Here is a 24,026-nt window from a genome sequence, read left to right as displayed (position 1 = left end):
AATTAAATCTCACTATATTTATCAAGACATGTATGTGCATTGTTATGCCCTCTCTATTTGTCAATTGCCCGACTGTAATTTGTTCACCCAACAAGCTTTTATCTTATGGGAGAGACACCTCTAGTGAACTATGGACCCCGGTCCATTCTTTTATACTGAAATACAAATCTGCTGCAATACTTGTTTTACTGTTTTCTTGCAAACAATCATCTTCCACACAATACGGTTAATCCTTTGTTACAGCAAGCCGGTGAGATTGACAACCTCACTGTTTCGTTGGGGCAAAGTACTTTGGTTGTGTTGTGCAGGTTCCACGTTGGCGCCAGAATCTCTGGTGTTGCGCCGCACTACATCCCGCCGCCATCAACCTTCAACGTGCTTCTTGACTCCTACTGGTTCGATTAAACCTTGGTTTCTTACTGAGGGAAACTTGCCGCTGTGCGCATCACACCTTCCTCTTGGGGTTCCCAACGGACGTGTCAACTACACACATCAGCGACCCAGGTATACCGACTATTCCTTGTTCTATTAAGAATAATTATGTTAGAACTGCTCTATGTGATTTGGGAGCGGGTGTTAGTGTTATGCCTTTGTCTCTTTATAAGAGACTTTATTTAGATAAGTTGATACCGACTGATATATCTTTGCAAATGGCTGATAAATCTACTGCTATTCCTGTTGGTATATGTGAGGATGTTCCTGTTCAAGTTACTAATAACTGCTTGATATTAACTGATTTTGTTGTGTTGGAAATGCCTGAAGATGATAACATGTCTATTATTCTTGGGAGACCTTTTCTTAACACCGCAGGGGCTGTTATTGATTGCAATAAAGGAAAAGTTACTTTCAATGTTGATGACAAGGAGCATACCGTTTATTTTCCCAAGAAGATTGAGAAAGCATGTGGAGTTAATACAATTTCTAATGTGAGAACTATCAAAGTGGGAACTATTGATTGTCCAATATATGAGCCTAAAGAAGAATATCAAACTCTTGTGATTGGGTCCATATCAATACAATACAAGGTAACATGATTGATTTGAGGTTTAATTCTTCTTATGCTATGTAAAATTTATTTGGTGGCAAGACTTGATCAACCTTGTTAACATATTCATTTTATATGCATAGAAGAGCTAAACAACATCTTTTTCTTCCTCCACTTGTTTTACTTGCTATAGCACTTTTGTTTTGCAAAGTTCTTTAGTTAATTAGAGATTTCAAAAATCTTTTTCTGCCCAGTAATAATAATTTTGACACCCAGAAATGTGCATTTTTCAAAGTTTTCAAAAATTCACAAAAATTATACCGTTGGTCCTATTTTTCGAAGAAGCACCTGGGAGCACCTGGGGATGACCAGTGGGGCACCCCAGGGTGGCACCCCACAGGCCGGCGCGGCCAGCAAGGGGGGCGCGCCACCCTGTTGTGTGGGGCCCTCCTTGCCCCACCACTTCATCTCTTTCTCCCATTCTCTTCTCTCTCCCGAAAAAACGCGCACCAGCTTTCTCTCACTCGCGTTTCTGCTCAAGAGCTCAAGATTTCTCGATCTCTTTGCTCAGCCCAGATTTCTGTCTGAAATTTGGCACATTTGCTCTCCGGTATGTGACTCCTCCGATTATCCAAGTAGAATTTTGTTTGGTTGAGTATATCTTGAATATTTTGCTGCTGTAGGTAACATGTTTAGTGAGCTTGCATGCTTGTTCTAAGTTGTAGAAACTAGTTTTGATGCATGTTTAGTACTCTACCAAGTTCCTATAGTAGTTTCCCTCAATTATATGTCACCAAATCAAATTTTATATTGTTTGTTGAAAAATTTCAGAAAAGGAAGATGGATAATTGTAACTTTGGAGAAGTGTTTGAAAGAGAGACGACAAGCACGGGGAGGCCTTCTAGGACCGCCACCCGATTCAGGCAATCCTATAATGAGGACCTCATCGCACCGAGCTTCGAACCCGAAGAGGACAATGGAGTCCCTAACGCTTCATCCTTCCCATGTTATGACTTTTTGAGTAATGCAGGGTTGTTGGATGATTTCTTGACCCTCGTCGGTAAGGCGGGCTTAACCACCTACATGGGAGATGAGAGGGAGAAATACCACATGCTCACTAAAATCTTTGTGGAGAGCTTTAAGTTCAACCAAGCACTATCGCCCGACAGTTGCATTCAGGATCTATGGTAATCCTATTACTATGAAGTTGGAGGATTTTTGTACTGCATTGGATATTGCCCCTGTAGGTACAGCAAGGAAGATCGAGGACAACCCCAAGGCTTTGCTGGAGCTCTATCGAGAAATCACCAATGATGATTGCCGCACCATTCAGCGTGGCAAGATAAGAAACATTCAACTCCCCGCCATTAAGTATTTTGCTTATTGCATTGCTACTAGCATTCTTGGTAGGGAGAACACTAGTAATATTTCTAGTTATCATCTTGCTTTCTTGAATGCTGCACTCACTGGAGAGACACCTTATCATCTTGGTGCTCTTGTTGCTCGCCGCTTGTCTAACAAGGGGCCTATATTTGGAGTAATTATTGCATCGCGCATTTTAGCATATCTAGATCTTCCTCTTGACCCTACTGATGTGAAATTAACTCCTGTAAGGCTTGATATTGCTGCTATGAAGAGTCATCAATTTGTTACATCTGACTCTAGTTTAGATAATATGGTCTATAGAATGTTGTTTGCTGACGGGGATGAGAGGGAAATCCTTTTGCCGCAGCCAGATTTGTTCAGTATTGATAGGAAACCATGGTCGCGCTCTAAGGAGGAGGTGGATGAGCAGCTGAAGATACATGGCTTCCACCAGCAGCATGACTCCGAGGACGCCGAGCCCTCCTACGACTACACCGTCACGTATCCGGGTGCTTCCTCCAGCACATACCCGGATCCATCTTCGTCGTACTACGGAGGTGCTACTTCATGGGCACCATGGGATTGATCTCCACTTAGGCCAAAAGCCTAATCTTGGGGGGAGGTATACCGGCATCACTCATTCTTTGCATATTATGGTTGCTGGATACTTGTATATACTTGTTTAGTTTCTTGAAGTGGTTTTCTAATGAGGGGGAGATGATATTTGGGGAAGTGCTGATTGAAAACAGATTCTGGGCTGATACCAAAAAAATTCTCAAAAACAGCCAGGACGTTATTTTGCGAAGCCAATTTTTGTGCATGTTCCCCAGGTTATTATCCAACTTTCATTAGTTGAACACTTTTCGAGCTGAGCAGCGGAAGAATTTCTTAAAAATCGATTACTGTACTGCTGTCTAGTTTGACAAATTTCTGCTGCTTTGTGTTTGTGTGACTCTTTTAGTTTTCATTCTTTTGTTTTTGCTTTGTTTCTTTCCTAAAACACAAAAAGACCAAAAATATTTCTGTTGTTTCTCTTCACCACTTGTTTATTTTGGTTTCTTGCTTTTATTTCGCTTTGCTTGCTATCGTTGGTTTGCTATAAGAAAATCCAAAAAGATTTTGCTTTGTTTGCTTGTTTCCTTTTGTCCTTGTTTCCAATTCGAAAACACCAAAAATATTTGCTGTTCTTCTTTGGTTTTGTAAAGTTCATTATGATTTCAATGGTCTTCGGTGGTGGGAGCTTGGTTTTCATTCCATATTATTCAAGCTACACAAGTGAAAAGGCAATAATGACGATCTACGACAATCCGATTGTGGTGAGAGGCTGTATGAACTCTATTTGTTTTCATTTTTGTACATATACTCATCCATGTGAGCATGCTTAGTTGGTTCATGTGAGGTATATGTCATTTAAGAAAGTCTAGTAGTTCATGATCTCTCATGATTAGCTCCAATTTATTAATATGAGTAGCATATCATAAATATTTGCTTGCATTGCTTTATTCATAGATAGGTATGACATTGTGGTATCCTCCTCTGAATAATTCTCTTGAATCAACTTGGCACATGCTCACGCATGCATATGACCGAACAAAAAGTCAATTAAGCCTCGATGATTTACTTTACCTCAGAGTTCTTGTATCACTTTTATGCCTCCGTTAATTTATTTTGTCGCAAGCATGATTATGACATTTATTGCTCTCTTGATTGTCGCTTCCCAGTTTATTGCTAGCCTTCACTTGTACTGAGCGGGAACGCTGCTCGTGCTTCCAAACCCCTGAAACCAAGTTATTCCAAAGTGTCCGCCATAAATACCTATGCATGGCATTTCAAACCATTCCAAGTAAATTCTCATGTGCTACCTTTAAACCTTCAAAATGCTTCTCAATTTGTGTTAATGTTTTATAGCTCATGAGGAAATATGTGGTGTTTATCTTTCAATCTTGTCATTTACTCCTGACAGACTTTCATAATGGACTAGTGGCACATCCGCTTATCCAATAATTTTGCAAAAAGAGCTGGCAACGGGGTTCCCAACCCCAATTAATCAACTTTCATTAATAATTCTCTTCACATGTTTTGCCCTGATTTATCAGTAAGCAAATTAAATTGCAAATAGACACTCCTCCATGGTATGAGATTGATAGAAGGCACCCGAGGATTCGGTTAGCCATGGCTTGCGTAAGCAAAGGTTGGGGGGAGTGTCATCCATAATAAAACTAAAGTACGTGTGTAAACAAAAAAGAAGAGGGATGATTTACCTTGCTGGTAGAGATAACGTCCTTCATGGGAGCCGCTCTTGAAAGTCTGGTTGACGAGGTAGTTAGAGTACCCACTATCATTCGTTGACAACAACAAACACCTCTCAAAATAATTTTACTCCTGTTTTACAAATGAAAAGCTCTAGCACATGTTAATCCCTGCTTCCCTCTGCGAAGGGTCAATCTTTTACTTTTACATTGTGTCTCCATCCTTTCTTTGAGCACTTTCTTGAGAGCACAACTGTCATTCTTAGTATAATATGCTTGTCCCAAAATGTGATTAACTGTGGTATAACTTTGATGCTTTTATCTTTGATAATCTCTACTTCCAGTCTTCCCATGAACTTCAAAGGTGCCCGAGCATTTATGTTTTGCTGTACAAATACGGGCAAGCGAGATACCACTTTATCATATCATTCTATGAATATTGCAATCCTGCTGATAGACATGATTCATGATGCTCATTATTAATTTGTTGGTACCTTTTCCATGATTGACATAGCTATTAGATGATTTTATTTGCATGTATCTTATTATGAATTGTTTAAGTACTTGCCATATCATGAGAATATTTACATCATATGAACAAATGTGTTCGTGAAAGTTCTTTTATCGCACTCAGTTGTTAACTGAATTGCTTGAGGACAAGCAATAAGCTAAGCTTGGGGGGAGTTGATACGTCCAAAACGTATCTACTTTCCCGAACACTTTTGCTATTGTTTTGCCTCTAATTTGTGTATTTTGGATACAACTAACACGGACTAACGCTGTTTTCAGAAGAACTGCTCTGGTGTCTCATTTTTGTGCAGAAATCCAACTTTCAGGAAAATCTTCAGAATTTATGCCAAAGGTCTTATTTTTCCAGAAGATTGACGGAGCCAGAAGGGCAAGCCAGGTGGAGGCCCGAGGCCCCCACACACTAGGCCGGCGCGGCCCAGGAGGGGGGCGCGCCGCCCTACTGTGTGGCCCCCTCGGCCGGCCTCCGACGCCCTCCTCTAGACTACTTAACGCCTTCGACCTAAAAACGCACGGGGGGTTAGAAGAAATCGCCAGAAGACATCCAGTACGCAGCCACCGTCGCGAAACTCCGTCTCGAGACCAGAAACTCCGTTCTGGCACTCCGCCGGGACGGGGAATTGGAGGAGATCATCGCCATCATCACCACCGACGCCTCTCCATCGACCAGCCATGTTTCCCCCATCCATGTGTGAGTAATTCCCCCGCTGTAGGCTGAAGGGGATGGTAGGGATTGGATGAGATTTGTCATGTAATAGCATAAGATTGTTAGGGCATAGTGCCTAGTGTCTGTAATTGGTACTTTTATGATATTGTTGCAACTTGTTATACTTAATGCTTGTCACTAGGGCCCGAGTGCCATGATCTCAGATCTGAACATGTTATCAATTCATGATGATATTCATTGCTTTATGATCTTACCTGCAAGTTGTATACACGTATTGTTGTCCGGAACCCGAGGCCCCAAAGTGACAGAAATTGGGACAACCGAAGGGGAAGGCGGTGATATGAGGATCACATGTGTTCACGGAGTGTTAATGCTTTGCTCCGGTGCTGTATTAAAAGGAGTACCTTAATTTCCAGTATATTCCCTAGAGGCCCGGCTGCCACCGGCTGGTAGGACAAAAGATGTTGTGCAAGTTTCTCATTGCGAGCACGTACGACTAAATATGGAACACATGCCTATTGATTGATTAGTACTTGGATACCTTTTTATTATTATCTGCAAATGCCCTGCCTTGATTGTTACATGAGTTTCTCTCATCCATGCAACGCCCGTCATCCATCCTTGTGCCTACAGTATTTTAATCCTGTTGTTTACTATAATCACTACTGCTGTCTTTGTTACTCTGCTGTTGTTATTTCACTACTGCTACTGCTATAAAACTGTTACTACTGATAAACTCTTGCGAGCAAGTCTGTTTCCAGGTGCAGCTGAATAGACAACTCCACTGTTAAGGCTTTCAAGTATTCTTTGTCTCCCCTTGTGTCGAATCAATAAATTGGGTTTTACTTCCCGCGAAGACTGTTGCGATCCCCTATACTTGTGGGTCATCACCTTACGGCATATTAGCGTCAGTGTTATGTATGTGTGTTTCACCATTAAGATTTATAATAACTTATCCATTGGACCAGAGCAAGGTCATAATTTGAACAACTCATTGTTTTCATTTGACCAGAGCAAAATAACAATTTACTAACTTCTTTATTATAAATGCTAAGGGCTAGGTAGAATGCCAACGACAAACATAATAACACTTTATTATGTTCCAGACGTGCATTATTACCATATTCTTTATCAGTCACTTAGGCCATTGTTTTCTTGTATTGCGTTGTTTTGTATGACACTTCATACCAACCAATATGGTACAAATACCCAAGAATTTCATTGTGTGACCAAACTAGGAATACAACCATAACATGTATATCATTTATATACACCTGAGCTAGACTTTCTAGTCTTTTATTTTCTTTCTGCCAAAATATCTTTTGTAGTTTCTCTTTTAGCTTTCCTCATTATTCAGAAAAACACTTCAACATCATTAACTTCTAGGTTTGTTGGTCAAATACCAATAACCTTGAGGTTCTTACTTTGAAGTTGATCATCATATGACAAGTGTTCCAGATTTCACTATTAGTCACTTTGTAATATGATGAACAATTTCACTCATAATTTTATCCATCATATCATGACGACTTTCCGAGACCATGTCTGTACATGCTAGGCTCGTAAATTTTTAACCTTAGTATTCGCATGTGCAAATCTGGCTTGCATCCGTTGTATGCACACGTAGAATCTATCACACCCGATCATCACGTGATGCTTCGAAACGACGATTCTTAGCAACGGTGCATACTAAGGACGATCACTTCATGGATATGCGAATATTGTTAGTGCCCCAATAGTTGGAGGATTGTGATGCCTGGCATCTTCAACCTTCATACATTCCCATAAAACTTATGAGTTTATGTAGTATCACTAGATTATATTCTATCATCTTGCAATAAGGTCTTAGATATCACATATATCTCATACCTTGCTTATTTCGGAAAACTAAATTTTCAGCTCCTTACTTTTTCAAACAGATTTGAACTTCAAGTTTCATGGAGACAAGATAACTTTAGGTACTAATTGAAACCACAACTCTTTGAATCAACAATGTGAGGTTTACTAAAAGTTTGCAATAGGACTTAATCATTTCTTGATTCTTTAACAATACGGTACCAGTCCGTAAAGTTTCTTGTCAGACTTAACAGTATTTCTATCTCAATTACAAGACTAGCGCATGGTAGAAAACGGATGCCAATACTACAAAATTAATTCAAAATACTACTCAGACTATGTTTATGATAATTAGTTCATGTTTTAATCTAATTACTAATGAACTCCCACTTAATACAACATCCCTCATAGTTGTTAAGTGGTACACGATCCAAATCCACTACACCAAAACCAATCATCACGTGAGATGATGTAGCTTCAATAGTAAACATCAACATGTTGATCATATCATCCATATGACTCGTGTTCAACCTTTCGGTTTCCATTGTCCCGAGGCCATGTCTGTACATGCTAGGCTCGTCAAGCAAACCAAGTATTCCGCGTGTGCAACATGGCTTACACCCGTTGTATGTGAACATTGAGTCTATCACATCCGATCATCACGAGATGCTTCGAAACGACGAACTGTGCAACGGTGCATGATGTCTACGGGTGCTTCTATTCTTGTAGACAGTGTTGGGCCTCCAAGAGCAGAGGTTTGTAGAACAGCAGCAAGTTTCCCTTAAGTGGATCACCCAAGGTTTATCAAACTCAGGGAGGAAGAGGTCAAAGATATCCCTCTCATGCAACCCTGCAACCACAAAGCAAGAAGTCTCTTGTGTCCCCAACACACCTAATAGGTGCACTAGTTCGGCGAAGAGATAGTGAAATACAGGTGGTATGAATAAATGCGAGCAGTAGCAACGGCACCAGAAAAGTGCTTTGCTGTCCAGGACTGGTGTGTGGTTGATGGTGGTAATATTGCAGGAAGTATAGATGCAGTAAAACAGTAAACAAACAGCGATAGCATTATTTAGGAACAAGGCCTAGGGATCATACTTTCACTAGTGGACACTCTCAACATTGATCACATAACAGAATAAATAGATAGATGCTAGACTCTACACCCTCTTGTTGGATGATGAACACCACTAACTGTGTAGGATTACACGAACCCTCAATGCCGGAGTTAACAAGCTCCACAATATTCAATGTTCATATTTAAATAACCTTAGAGTGCATGACAGATCAACATAACCAAACCAAGTACTAACATAGCATGCACACTGTCACCTTCACGCTACGAAAGGAGGAATAGATCACATCAACACTATCATAGCAATAGTTAACTTCATAATCTACAAGAGATCACAATCATAGCCCACGCCAAGTACTACACGATGCACACACTGTCACCATTACACCGTGCAGGAGGAATAAACTACTTTAATAACATCACTAGAGTAGCACACAGATATATTGTGATACAAAACACATTGCAATCATAAAGGGATATAAATAAGCACTTCACTATGCTATTCATAACAGTGAATAAGTATTCTGTGAAATATAGCCTAAGAGACCCACACGATGCACACACTGTCACCTTTACACACGTGGGACAAGGAATCTCCGGAGATCACATAAGTAAAATCCACTTGACTAGCATAATGACATCTAGATTACAAGCATCATCATATGAATCTCAATCATGTAAGGCAGCTCATGAGATTATTGTATTGAAGTACATAGGAGAGAGATGAACCACATAGCTACCGGTACAGCCCCGAGCCTCAATGGAGAACTACTCCCTCCTCATGGGAGACAGCAGCGTTGATGAAGATGGCGGTGGTGTTGATGGAGAAGCCTTCCGGGGGCACTTCCCCGTCCCGGCGGCGTGCCGGAACAGAGACTCCTGTCCCCCAGATCTTGGCTTCGCGATGGCGGCGGCTCTGGAAGGTTTTCTCTGGTTTCGTCGAACGTGTCGAGGTTTTTAGGTCAGGGACCTTTATATAGGCGAAGAGGCGGAGTCGGAGGGTCGACGAGGCGACGACACGCTAGGGGGGCGCCCCCCTAGGGCCGCGCCGTCCTGTCATCTGGGGGCCCAGTGGCCCCCTCTGGCCTCTCTCGGGTGTTCTGGAAGCTTCGTGGAAAAATAGGATGCTGGGCGTTGATTTCGTCCGATTCCGAGAATATTTCCTTACTAGGATTTCTGGAACCAAAAACAGCAGAAAACAGCAACTGACCCTTCGGCATCTCGTCAATAGGTTAGTTCCGGAAAACGCATAATAATGACATAAAGTATGCATAAAACATGTAGATATCATCAATAATGTGGCATGGAACATAAGAAATTATCGATACGTCGGAGACGTATCAGTGCATACGAGGGGAGAACACTTTATTATCTTGATATTAATGTGAGGGATCATCTTATAATGCTACCGTCGCGTTCTAAGCAAAATAAGATGCATAAAGGATTAACATCACATGCAATTCATATGTGATATGATATGGCCCTTTAGTCTTTGCGCCTTCGATCTTCATCTCCAAAGCACGGACATGATCTCCATCATCAACGGGCATGATCTCCATCATCGTCGGCGTAGCGTCAAGGTCCATGGCGCCGTCTTCATGGTTGTTCACCTCATGTAGCAACTATTACAACTACTTTGAAATACTACTCAACATGAAATTTAAAGACAACCATAAGGCTCCTGTCGGTTGCCACAATACAATAATGATCATCTCATACATATTAATCATCACATCATGGCCATATCACATCACCAAACCCTGCAAAAACAAGTTAGACGTCTCTAATTTGGTTTGCATATTTTACGTGGTTTAGGGTTTTCGAGTGAGATCCAATCTACCTACGAACATGAACCACAATGGTGATACTAGTGTTGTCAATAGAAAGAGTAAATTGAATCTTCACTATGGTGGGAGAGATAGACACCTGCAAAGCCACTTATGCAATACAAGTTGCATGTCGAACGTGGAGCAAGTCTCATGAACGCGGTCATGTAAAGTTAGCCCGAGCCGCTTCATCCCACCATGCCACAAAGATGCAAAGTACTTGAACTAAAGACAACAAAGCATCAACGCCCACAAAACAATTGTGTTCTACTCGTGCAACCATCTATGCATAGACACGGCTCTGATACCACTGAAGGGATTCGTAGCATAGAAAACCAAAAATTTCCTACCGCGAGAATGCAATCCAAGCCAAGATGCAATCTAGAAGACGGGAGCAACGAGGGGATGAACGAGACTAACCCTTGAACATTTCCAAAGCCTACAAGAGGAGGCTCTCGTTGCTGCGGTAGACGATCACTTGCCGCTTTCAAAAGCGCGTAGAAGATCTTGACGGTGCCACAATCGGGCAGCACCTCCGTACTCGGTCACACGTCCGGTGTTGATGAAGACGACGTCCTTCTCCCTGTTCCAGCGGGCAGCGGAAGTAGTAGATCCTCCTCGGAATCCCGGCAGCACGACGGCGTGGTGGCGGTGGTGGTGGAGAACTCCGGCAGGGCTTCGCCTATGCGCTGCGGGAGTAGTATGTGGAGGAGGGGAGCTAGGGTTTGGGGAGAGAGGGGGTAGGGCGCCGGCCATGGGCAGCCCTAGGTGGTGCGACCAAGAGTGGCTGCCCTCCTCCCTCTTCTCCTCATTATATAGGTGGAAATCTCTAAGAGTTGTAGTCCAAGTCTTCGAATAAGACCCCAACAACAAAACCTCCCATAGGTGGGAAACCTACTCAAGGAGGGAGTCCTACCCAAGGTGGGACTCCCACCTTTCCTTTAGGTGGGGTGGCCGGCCACCTATGGCGGAGTACACCTGGGACTCCACCCTTTAGGGTTTGGCTGGTCATACAAGGTGGAGTCCCTCCGGGACTCCACTTTCATGGTGATTTCTTCCGGACTTTTCTAGAACTTTCTAGAACCTGCTATAAATGCACCGGATCATTTTCAAACTTGGAATATGACTTCCTATATATGAATCTTATTCTCCGGACCATTCCGGACCTCCTCGTGATGTCCTGGATCCCATCCGAGACTCCGAACAAAACTTCGAACTCCATTCCTTATTCCATATCTACTTAAACGACATCAAACCTTAAGTGTGTCACCCTACGGTTCGCGAACTATGTAGACATGGTTGAGACCTCTCTCCGACCAATAACCAATAGCGGGATCTGGAGATCCATAATGGCTCACACATATTCAACGATGACTTAGTGATCGAATGAACCATTCACATACGATATCAATTCCCTTTGTCACGCGATATTTTACTTGTCCGAGGTTTGATCATCGGTATCTCTATACCTTGTTCAACCTCGTCTCCTGACAAGTACTCTTTACTCGTACCGTGGTATGTGGTCTCTTATGAACCATTCATATGCTTGCAAGCTATTTAGACGACATTGCACCGAGAGGGCCCAGAGTATATCTATCCGTCATCGGGATGGACAAATCCCACTGTTGATCCATATGCCTCAACTCATACTTTCCGGATACTTAATCCCACCTTTATAACCACCCATTTACGCAGTGGCGTTTGATGTAATCAAAGTACCTTTCCGGTATAAGTGATTTACATGATCTCATGGTCGAAAGGACTAGGTAACTATGTATCGAAAAGCTTATAGCAAATAACTTAATGACGTGATCTTATGCTACGCTTAATTGGGTGTGTCCATTACATCATTCATTAATGACATAACCTTGTTATTAATAACATCCAATGTTTATGATCACGAAACCATGACCATCTATTAATCAACAAGCTAGTTATACAAGAGGCTTAATAGGGACTCCTTGTTGTTTACATAACACACATGTATCAATGTTTCGGTTAATACAATTTATAGCATGATATGTGAACATTATCATAAACACAAAGATATATAATAACCATTTATTATTGCCTCTTGGGCATATCTCCAACATTTCCATCATCTCTCCCACAAAAGCTCTCTCCCCGTCGATGTTCCGGCCTCAATGGAGCACCTCGCACGCGCCCCGGCTCCTCGATCTCAGATATAACACCTCATGGCTGAAGGGATGTCTTTCAAGGTCACAATCGCTCTCCGTGCATAAAGAGTGGAGAAGTGGATCCGCGCCGTCAAGAGGGACTTTCTCGACGCCGCACCAACCAAGTGTGCCGGCTTGGATTGCGAGTTCACCAACCCTCGCGAGGGTAATCAGCGCGTCGCCGTCCTTCCACTCTCGATGGCGACCGAGACTTTGGTATTCCAAATTTTTAGGGCTGATGAAGTGCCACAAGTTCTCAAGAAGTTCATGCAGGACAAAAACATTAGATTCTGCGGTGCGGTTATCCACAAAGATGTGAAAATGCTGAGTTCCTACGGTATTAATATTATTTCTACGTTCGACCTCCAGAAGATACTCCCAAACCCCACCAAGAAACCCACTACGAGTCTTTATGGTCTAACAAACTCTATCATTGGAGCAAACCTTGAGAAGAAGAAGAGGAAGAAGTACAAGAAGAAGGACGCCGCAGAAGAAAAGGAATATGAAATAATTTTTGGATGGGTCAATGTTCCATTGAGCTACAAGAAAGTGCACTATGCCGCTCTAGACGCTCGCCTGGGATTGAGATGGCTAGGAGGCATTGGAGACTAGTTAGCTACAATAGCCATGTTGATCGCCTCAATATTTAAAGATGATGAGTAGATGGTGGTGTGGTGTGTGGTATGGTGTGTCTTCTGTATTTGTATGAACTATGAATCGTTTCAATAATCGAATCTTTCTTTTGTTATTCAAATTTCTCATATTTTTCTAATTGCGTTTTACAGATTCCACACATATTAATTATGTCGTATCCAAATTTCCCACATTATTTGGCCATATTATCTGAATAATGCATATATTAATTTTATTATAATAATGATAAATGAAAGAAAAAAATTATTTCATATTCAAATTCCTCATATTTTTCTAATAGTAATGCATATATTATTTGTCGAGTTGCGGTATACAGATTTAAATATATTAATTATTCAGCCATATTATATGAATAATGCATATATTATTTTTATAATAATAAATTAAAAAATTATTTCATCTTCAAATTCCTCACATTTTTCTAATAGTAATGCATATATTATTTGTCCAATTGTGGTTTGCAGATTTAAAGATATTAATTATTTTGACCATATTATATAAATAATGCATATATTATTTTTATGATAATAATAAAAATGAATAAAAACAAAATTATTTCATATTCAAATTCCTCACATTTTTGTAATAATAATGCATATATTATTTGTCCAATTGTGGTTTACAGATTTAAAGATATTAATTATTTGGTCATATTATATGAATAATGCATATATTATTTTTATAATAAAAATAGTTTTATTATTATTTTTATTTTTATTGGAATTCAATATTATTATCTTATTCATTATTGTTTACTTACATAATTTTTTTTGTTTCATAAAATATAGAAATGTGACACAATAGTATAAGAGTTAATATGATTGATATATTAGTATTTACAACAAGGTACAATCACATCCGCGGGAGCGTAACATGAAGGAACCAAGAAGTTAAGCGTGGTGAGGGTGGAATAGTGTAAAGATGGTTGATCGACCGGTAAGTGACTAAGTCTAGAATTTAACTAAAAATTAAGTATAATTAGTGTTATAAAATGGTCCAAGTGAGAAAGTAACGAGTCAAATAATTAGAAAAAAGAATGAAAAAATATTGAACCTTTTGTCCCGATCGGGCTTACGAGCTGGGATAAATACCTCTTACGGGCCGAAACACTAGTGGCCGGTATGGTCTTCGATCGGCTCAAAAGGCCTTGCTGGCCATGGTGCTTACATAGTTCTGGCAACGATGGATGTCTTTCTCCTCTTCTTCCAGGGAGCGTCTTGGCTGATGGTTGGTGATGGCTGATATTGTCGGTGTGTGCAGGAGGCTTCAAGTACTTTCAGTAATGTTTCCAGCCAGTGCATATACCCAGTGTCTTTGTTTATTATTTTGAAGAATTTTTGTGATCCCTTTTTACATTATTGGAATACACGGTTACCTCAAATAATATGATTCAGTCGAGCATTTTGCCAGCACGATATACAATGTCCACGAGGTAGTACCACCTAAGCCGTAACAAGTTAAACGACACCTTAGGTGTTCACCGTTGATCTCATGTCACCCATAAGTATGGCCCACCACATTTTGTGCCTCACCAACCCATCGGTCTTAGGGTCACTTCTTTTGGGCTTAGGCTTATGTATAAGCTAGCTTCTAAAAAATGGCCGGGAGAAACTGTGGTGGGAGAAGCTCCTAGAAACTAGTTTCTTCTATTATTTTGAGCTTCTATAAATTTAACTTATCTGATGTATTTATAGTGAAATATCTGTAACAGCCCTAGATGCATAACAACATCAGCAAAGCGATCTCACCATCCACCATATCCAGGGAACAATTGAAATCACGAAAATCAAATCATTCGCATATCATCCATTCATACTGAGATAAGATATGTGCAAATAGAATTGAAATTAACCATGAATCAGATCTTGGAAGTAGTCCATGATATGCAAATAGAGTTGAAATTAGAAGGTGACGAGGGTCCTTACCGTCGGCAGCGGTGTCATCATCGAGTGGCTGAGGCAGAGCGACGAGCTCGTTGGCAACGATGGACCATGTTTTGGGCGGGGAGGCAGAGTACGGCCACGAGGCTGGGGAACAGAGGGCGAGCGGCGGTGCCTGCGGGCGAGCGCAGGAGAAGTGCCGGAGGGTGCGGCGGGCAGCGTCGATGGCGGGGGAGCGGTGGGCGGCCGGCAGCGGAGGAGAAGTGCCAGAGGGTGCAGCGGGCAGCGCCGACGATGGGGGAGCAGCGGGCGGCGGAGAAGAAGTGCCCGAGGGTGGCTATTCTATATACCGATTCGATTCTCCAGCGGAGAAGCTCGGAAAACTGCTCTGGACCTGTTTGTGGTTATAGTAAGGATTGAGGCTTCTCAACCAAAGTTGGAGACTTCTTTTGGGCTTCAGCGGTCCACGACCCGAAGCCAGTCTAGAAGCTGAAAAGAAGTGGCCCTTATAGCATCTCCACTTGTGACCTCCATACCGCGTCCGGCGCAGCCATTGTTTTAGCAAATACGACGGGTGGTCGGGGCGGAAATGGAGAACAGTTGGCTCCTTGCCATTCCCCATCAATCAATAAAACTTTAAAATTTAATTGAAGTCCTTATAAAAAGTGATTGCATACATAGTTTATACAAAATAAAAAAAACATCGAAAACCACCTAAAAAGAAAAAAAATCAATGACGGTCACAGCCGATGCCTAGGTGATAGTTGATGTCTACGCCCCCTCCTTTTCCTGTAGACAGTGTTGGGCCTCCAAGAGCAGAGGTTTGTAGAACAGCAGCAAGTTTCCCTTAAGTGGATCACCCAAGGTTTATCGAACTCAGGGAGGAAGAGGTCAAAGATATCCCTCTCATGCAACCCTGCAACCACAAAGCAAGAAGTCTCTTGTGTCCCCAACACACCTAATAGGTGCACTAGTTCGGCGAAGAGATAGTGAAATACAGGTGGTATGAATAAGCAGTAGCAACGGCACCAGAAAAGTGTTTTGCCCAGGACAGTAAACAAGCAGTAGTAACGCAGCAGTAGTAACGCAGTAAAACAGTAAACAAGCAGCGATAGCAGTATTTAGGAACAAGGCCTAGGGATCATACTTTCACTAGTGGACACTCTCAACTTTGATCACATAACAGAATAGATAAATGCATACTCTACACTCTCTTGTTGGATGATGAAAACCCCTAATTGCGTAGGATTACACGAACCCTCAATGCCGGAGTTAACAAGCTCCACAATATTCAATGTTCATATTTAAAAAACCTTAGAGTGCATGACAGATCAACACAACTAAACCAAGTACTAACATAGCATGCACACTGTCACCTTCACACTATGTAGGAGGAATAGATCACATCAATACCATCATAGCAATAGTTAACTTCATAATCTACAAGAGATCATAATCATAGCCTACGCCAAGTACTAACACGGATGCACACACTGTCACCATTACACCGTGCAGGAGGAATAAACTACTTTAATAACATCACTAGAGTAGCACATGGATAAATTGTGATACAAAACACATTGCAATCATAAAGGGATATAAATAAGCACTTCACTATGCCATTCATAACAGTGAATAAGTATTCTGTGAAATATAGCCTAAGAGACCCACACGGTGCACACACTGTCACCTTTACACACGTGGGACAAGGAGTCTCCGGAGATCACATAAGTAAAACCCACTTGACTAGCATAATGACATCTAGATTACAAGCATCATCATATGAATCTCAATCATGTAAGGCAGCTCATGAGATTATTGTATTGAAGTACATAGGAGAGAGATGAACCACATAGCTACCGGTACAGCCCCGAGCCTCGATGGAGAACTACTCCCTCCTCATGGGAGACAGCAGCGTTGATGAAGATGGCGGTGGTGTCGATGGAGGAGCCTTCCGGGGGCACTTCCCCGTCCCGGCGGCGTGCCGGAACAGAGACTCTTGTCCCCCAGATCTTGGCTTCGCGATGGCGGCGGCTCTAGAAGGTTTCTCGTACCGTGGCTTTTCCGTCTCGAGGTTTTAGGCCAGGGACCTTTTTATAGGCGAAGAGGCGGAGTCGGAGAGGCGACGAGGCGGTGACACACTAGGGGGGCGCCCCCCCCCTAGGGCCGCGCCGGCCTATCATCTGGGGGCCCAGTGGCCCTCCTCTGGCGACTCTCGGGTGTTCTGGAAGCTTCGTGGAAAAATAGGATGCTGGGCGTTGATTTCGTCCGATTCCGAGAATATTTCCTTACTAGGATTTCTGGAACCAAAAACAGCAGAACACAAAGAAGCGGCCCTTCGGCATCTCGTCAATAGGTTAGTTCCGGAAAACGCATAATAATGACATAAAGTATGCATAAAACATGTAGATATCATCAATAATGTGGCATGGAACATAAGAAATTATCGATACGTCGGAGACGTATCAGCATTCCCAAGCTTAGTTCTGCTCGTCCCGAGCAGGTAAACGATAACAAAGATAATTTCTGGAGTGACATGCCATCATAACCTTGATCATACTATTGTAAGCATATGTAATGAATGCAGCGATCAAAACAATGGTAATGACATGAGTAAACAAATGAATCATAAAGCAAAAACTTTTCATGAATAGTACTTCAAGACAAGCATCAATAAGTCTTGCATAAGAGTTAACTCATAAAGCAATAAATCAAAGTAAAGGTATTGAAGCAACACAAAGGAAGATTAAGTTTCAGCGGTTGCTTTCAACTTATAACATGTATATCTCATAGATAATTGTCAACATAGAGTAATAAAACAAGTGCAATATGCAAGTATGTAGGAATCAATGCACAGTTCACACAAGTGTTTGCTTCTTGAGGTGGAGAGAAATAGGTGAACTGACTCAACATAAAAGTAAAAGAAAGGTCCTTCAAAGAGGAAAGCATCGATTGCTATATTTGTGCTAGAGCTTTTATTTTGAAAACATGAAACAATTTTGTCAACGGTAGTAATAAAGCATATGAGTTATGTAAATTATATCTTACAAGTTGCAAGCCTCATGCATAGTATACTAATAGTCTGCCCGCACCTTGTCCTAATTAGCTTGGACTACCGGATCATCGCAATACACATGTTTTAACCAAGTGTCACAATGGGGTACCTCCATGCCGCCTGTACAAAGGTCTAAGGAGAAAGCTCGCATTTTGGATTTCTCGCTTTTGATTATTCTCAACTTAGACATCCATACCGGGACAACATGGACAACAGATAATGGACTCCTCTTTAATGCATAAGCATGTGGCAACAATTAGTATTCTCATATGAGATTGAGGATATATGTCCAAAACTGAAACTTCCACCATGATTCATGGCTTTAGTTAGCGACCCAATGTTCTTCTCTAACAATATGCATGCTCCAACCATTAAGGTGGTAGATCTCTCTTACTTCAGACAAGACGGATATGCATAGCCACTCACATGATATTCAACAAAGAATAGTTGATGGCGTCCCCAGAAACATGGTTATCGCACAACAAGCAACTTAATAAGAGATAAAGTGCATAAGTACATATTCAATACCACAATAGTTTTTAAGCTATTTGTCCCATGAGCTATATATTGCAAAGGTGAATGATGGAAATTTAAAGGTAGCACTCAAGCAATTTACTTTGGAATGGCGGAGAAATACCATGTAGTAGGTAGGTATGGTGGACACAAATGGCATAGTGGTTGGCTCAAGGATTTTGGATGCATGAGAAGTATTCCCTCTCGATACAAGGTTTAGGCTAGCAAGGTTATTTGAAACAAACACAAGGATGAACGGTGCAGCAAAACTCACATAAAAGACATATTGTAAACATTATAAGACTCTACACCGTCTTCCTTGTTGTTCAAAACTCAATACTAGAAATTATCTAGACTTTAGAGAGACCAAATATGCAAACCAAATTTAGCAAGCTCTAGGTGTTTTTTCATTAATGGGTGCAAAGTATATGATGCAAGAGCTTAAACATGAGCACAACAATTGCCAAGTATCAAATTATTCAAGACATTTTAGAATTAGTACATGTAGCATTTCCCGATTCCAACCATATAACAATTAACGAAGCAGTTTCAACCTTCGCCATGAACATTAAAAGCTAAGAACACATGTGTTCATATGAACCAGTGGAGCGTGTCTCTCTCCCACACAAGCATTTATTCAAACAAAAACAAAAACAAAAGCACACAGACGCTCCAAGTAAAGTACATAAGATGTGACCGAATAAAAATATAGTTTCAAGAGAAGTGACCTGATAAGTTGTCGATGAAGAAGGGGATGCCTTGGGCATCCCCAAGCTTAGATGCTTGAGTCTTCTTGAAATATGCAGGGATGAACCACGGGGCATCCCCAAGCTTAGACTCTTTACTCTTCTTGATCATAGTATATCATCCTCCTCTCTTGACCCTTGAAAACTTCCTCCACACCAAACTCGAAACAACTCATTAGAGGGTTAGTGTGCAATAAAAATTAACATGTTCAGAGGTGACACAATCATTCTTAACACTTCTGGACATTTCATAAAGCTATTGGACATTAATGAAACAAAGAAATTCATCCACCATAGCAAAAGAGGCAATACGAAATAAAAGGCAGAATCTGTCAAAACAGAACAGTCCGTAAAGATGGATTTTATTGAGGCACCAGACTTGCTCAAATGAAAATGCACAAATTGAATGAAAGTTGCGTACATATCTGAGTATCACGCACGTAAATTGGCATATTTTTCTGAGCTACCTACAGAGAGGCAGGTCGAAATTCGTGACAGCAAAGAAATCTGAAACTGCGCAGTAATCCAAATCTAGTATGAACTTTACTATCAAAGACTTTACTTGGCACAACAAAACACAAAACTAAGATAAGGAGAGGTTGCTACAGTAATAAACAACTTCCAAGACTCAAATATAAAACAAAAATACTGTAGTAAAATAACACATGGGTTATCTCCCAAGAAGTTCTTTTTTTATAGCCATTAAGATGGGCTCAGCAGTTTTAATGATGCACTCGCAAGAAATAGTATTTGAAGCAAAAGAGAGCATCAAGAGGCAAATTCAAAACACATTTAAGTCTAACATGCTTCCTATGCATAGGAGTTTTGTAAATAAACAAGTTCATGAAGAGCAAAGTAACAAGCATAGGAAGATAGAACAAGTGCAGCTTCAAAAATTTCAGCACATAGAGAGGTGTTTTAGTAACATGAAAATTTCTACAACCATATTTTCCTCTCTCATAATAATATCCAGTAGCATCATGAGCAAACTCAACAATATAACTATCAAATGAAACATTCTTATCATGAGTCTCATGCATAAAATTATTACTCTCCACATAAGCATAATCAATTTTATTAGTTGTAGTGGGAGCAAATTCAACAAAGTAGCTATCATTATTATTCTCATCAAGTGTAGGAGGCATAGTATAATCACAACAAAATTTACTCTCCATAGTAGGTGGCACCAAAAGACCACTATCATTATAATCATCATATATGGGAGGCAAAGTATCATCAAAGAAAATTTTCTCCTCAATGATTGGGGGACTAAAAAGATCATGAAAACCAGCTTCCCCAAGCTTAGAACTTTCTATATCATTATCAACAATGGTGTTCAAAGCGTTCATACTAATATTACTACCAGCATGCAAATAAGGTTCCATAGGTTTTTTAATTTTCGCATCAAACCATCCATGTCTTAAATCAGGAAATAGAATAAGAAGCTCATTGTTGTCCATTATGCCAAACTAGTGTAAACAAGAAACAAAAAGATGAAATTGCAGGATCTAAAGGAAATAGCTTCGAGCACACACACAATGGCGCCAGAAAAGTACTTTACCTGGGACCGGAGTATGAGTGCCTTTTACCTTTCCTCCCCGGTAACGGCGCCAGAAAATAGCTTGATGTCTACGCCCCCTCCTTTTCCTGTAGACAGTGTTGGGCCTCCAAGAGCAGAGGTTTGTAGAACAGCAGCAAGTTTCCCTTAAGTGGATCACCCAAGGTTTATCGAACTCAGGGAGGAAGAGGTCAAAGATATCCCTCTCATGCAACCCTGCAACCACAAAGCAAGAAGTCTCTTGTGTCCCCAACACACCTAATAGGTGCACTAGTTCGGCGAAGAGATAGTGAAATACAGGTGGTATGAATAAGCAGTAGCAACGGCACCAGAAAAGTGCTTTGCCCAGACAAGAACAAGCAGTAACGCAGCAGTAGTAACGCAGTAAAACAGTAAACAAGCAGCGATAGCAGTATTTAGGAACAAGGCCTAGGGATCATACTTTCACTAGTGGACACTCTCAACTTTGATCACATAACAGAATAGATAAATGCATACTCTACACTCTCTTGTTGGATGATGAACACCACTAATTGCATAGGATTACACGAACCCTCAATGTCGGAGTTAACAAGCTCCACAATATTCAATGTTCATATTTAAATAACCTTAGAGTGCATGACAGATCAACACAACTAAACCAAGTACTAACATAGCATGCACACTGTCACCTTCACACTATGTAGGAGGAATAGATCACATCAATACCATCATAGCAATAGTTAACTTCATAATCTACAAGAGATCATAATCATAGCCTACGCCAAGTACTAACACGGATGCACACACTGTCACCATTACACCGTGCAGGAGGAATAAACTACTTTAATAACATCACTAGAGTAGCACATGGATAAATTGTGATACAAAACACATTGCAATCATAAAGGGATATAAATAAGCACTTCACTATGCCATTCATAACAGTGAATAAGTATTCTGTGAAATATAGCCTAAGAGACCCACACGGTGCACACACTGTCACCTTTACACACGTGGGACAAGGAGTCTCCGGAGATCACATAAGTAAAACCCACTTGACTAGCATAATGACATCTAGATTACAAGCATCATCATATGAATCTCAATCATGTAAGGCAGCTCATGAGATTATTGTATTGAAGTACATAGGAGAGAGATGAACCACATAGCTACCGGTACAGCCCCGAGCCTCGATGGAGAACTACTCCCTCCTCATGGGAGACAGCAGCGTTGATGAAGATGGCGGTGGTGTCGATGGAGGAGCCTTCCGGGGGCACTTCCCCGTCCCGGCGGCGTGCCGGAACAGAGACTCCTGTCCCCCAGATCTTGGCTTCGTGATGGCGGCGGCTCTGGAAGGTTTCTCGTACCGTGGCTTTTCCGTCTCGAGGTTTTAGGTCAGGGACCTTTTTATAGGCGAAGAGGCGGAGTCGGAGAGGCGACGAGGCGGTGACACACTAGGGGGGCGCGCCCCCCCTAGGGCCGCGCCGGCCTATCATCTGGGGGCCCAGTGGCCCTCCTCTGGCGATTCTCGGGTGTTCTGGAAGCTTCGTGGAAAAATAGGATGCTGGGCGTTGATTTCGTCCGATTCCGAGAATATTTCCTTACTAGGATTTCTGGAACCAAAAACAGCAGAAAAACAGAATCGGCCCTTCGGCATCTCGTCAATAGGTTAGTTCCGGAAAACGCATAATAATGACATAAAGTATGCATAAAACATGTAGATATCATCAATAATGTGGCATGGAACATAAGAAATTATCGATACGTCGGAGACGTATCAATAGTACATCGCCGCCACGTAGTCCATGAGTTCCTCGGCGGCGGGTGGTTGCTGCAAGCTGGCCGTCATCGCTGTGCTAGTACGACTTGTTTAACGGGTCGGCCTTGTCGTCGTCGTCCAGATCGATGATGAAGCAGAGGTGTCGTGCAAGCTCGGTCTACTCGCGATGGTACTCCGCCGCGGACCATACTTCCGCGAACTCGTCTGTCTCCTGTGACACGTGCTCGAACGGGTCGTGCTCCGTGATGCGCTTTCCCATGAGACGCCAATGTGTACCCCATCGACGGGATGTGTTGTTGTTGGCGCCCATCTTCCATTGCTGCAAATGCCAGCGTGACGACCGGGCCATTAACGCTGTGCAGAAGGTAAGTAGGAAGAAGACAACAAGGCCGGTCCGCATCCTATGACGATAGGTGATGTCTACGGGTGCTTCTATTCTTGTAGACAGTGTTGGGCCTCCAAGAGCAGAGGTTTGTAGAACAGCAGCAAGTTTCCCTTAAGTGGATCACCCAAGGTTTATCGAACTCAGGGAGGAAGAGGTCAAAGATATCCCTCTCATGCAACCCTGCAACCACAAAGCAAGAAGTCTCTTGTGTCCCCAACACACCTAATAGGTGCACTAGTTCGGCGAAGAGATAGTGAAATACAGGTGGTATGAATAAATGTGAGCAGTAGCAACGACACCAGAAAAGTGCTTTGCTGTCCAGGACTGGTGTGTGGTTGATGGTGGTAATATTGCAGGAAGTATAGATGCAGTAAAACAGTAAACAAACAGCGATAGCAGTATTTAGGAACAAGGCCTAGGGATCATACTTTCACTAGTGGACACTCTCAACATTGATCACATAACAGAATAAATAGATAGATGCTAGACTCTACACCCTCTTGTTGGATGATGAACACCACTAACTGTGTAGGATTACACGAACCCTCAATGCCGGAGTTAACAAGCTCCACAATATTCAATGTTCATATTTAAATAACCTTAGAGTGCATGACAGATCAACATAACCAGACCAAGTACTAACATAGCATGCACACTGTCACCTTCACGCTACGAAAGGAGGAATAGATCACATCAATACTATCATAGCAATAGTTAACTTCATAAATTGTGATACAAAACACATTGCAATCATAAAGAGATATA

General features: G+C 41.7%; 1 protein-coding gene across 1 annotated transcript; it reads left to right on the top strand.

Annotated features, from left to right (window-relative positions):
- The first annotated feature begins 12,906 nt into the window (after positions 1 to 12,906).
- Positions 12,907 to 13,320, top strand: LOC127329130 (uncharacterized). Its single transcript, XM_051355675.1, has one exon. The coding sequence runs from the start codon at positions 12,907 to 12,909 to the stop codon at positions 13,318 to 13,320; it is 414 nt and encodes a 137-aa protein (XP_051211635.1).
- The last annotated feature ends 10,706 nt before the right edge of the window (positions 13,321 to 24,026 follow it).

The sequence above is a fragment of the Lolium perenne genome, chromosome 1 (genome assembly GCF_019359855.2).
Source record: "Lolium perenne isolate Kyuss_39 chromosome 1, Kyuss_2.0, whole genome shotgun sequence".
NCBI classification, from domain to species: domain Eukaryota; kingdom Viridiplantae; phylum Streptophyta; class Magnoliopsida; order Poales; family Poaceae; genus Lolium; species Lolium perenne.
This window is presented reverse-complemented; position numbering and strand designations above follow the sequence as displayed.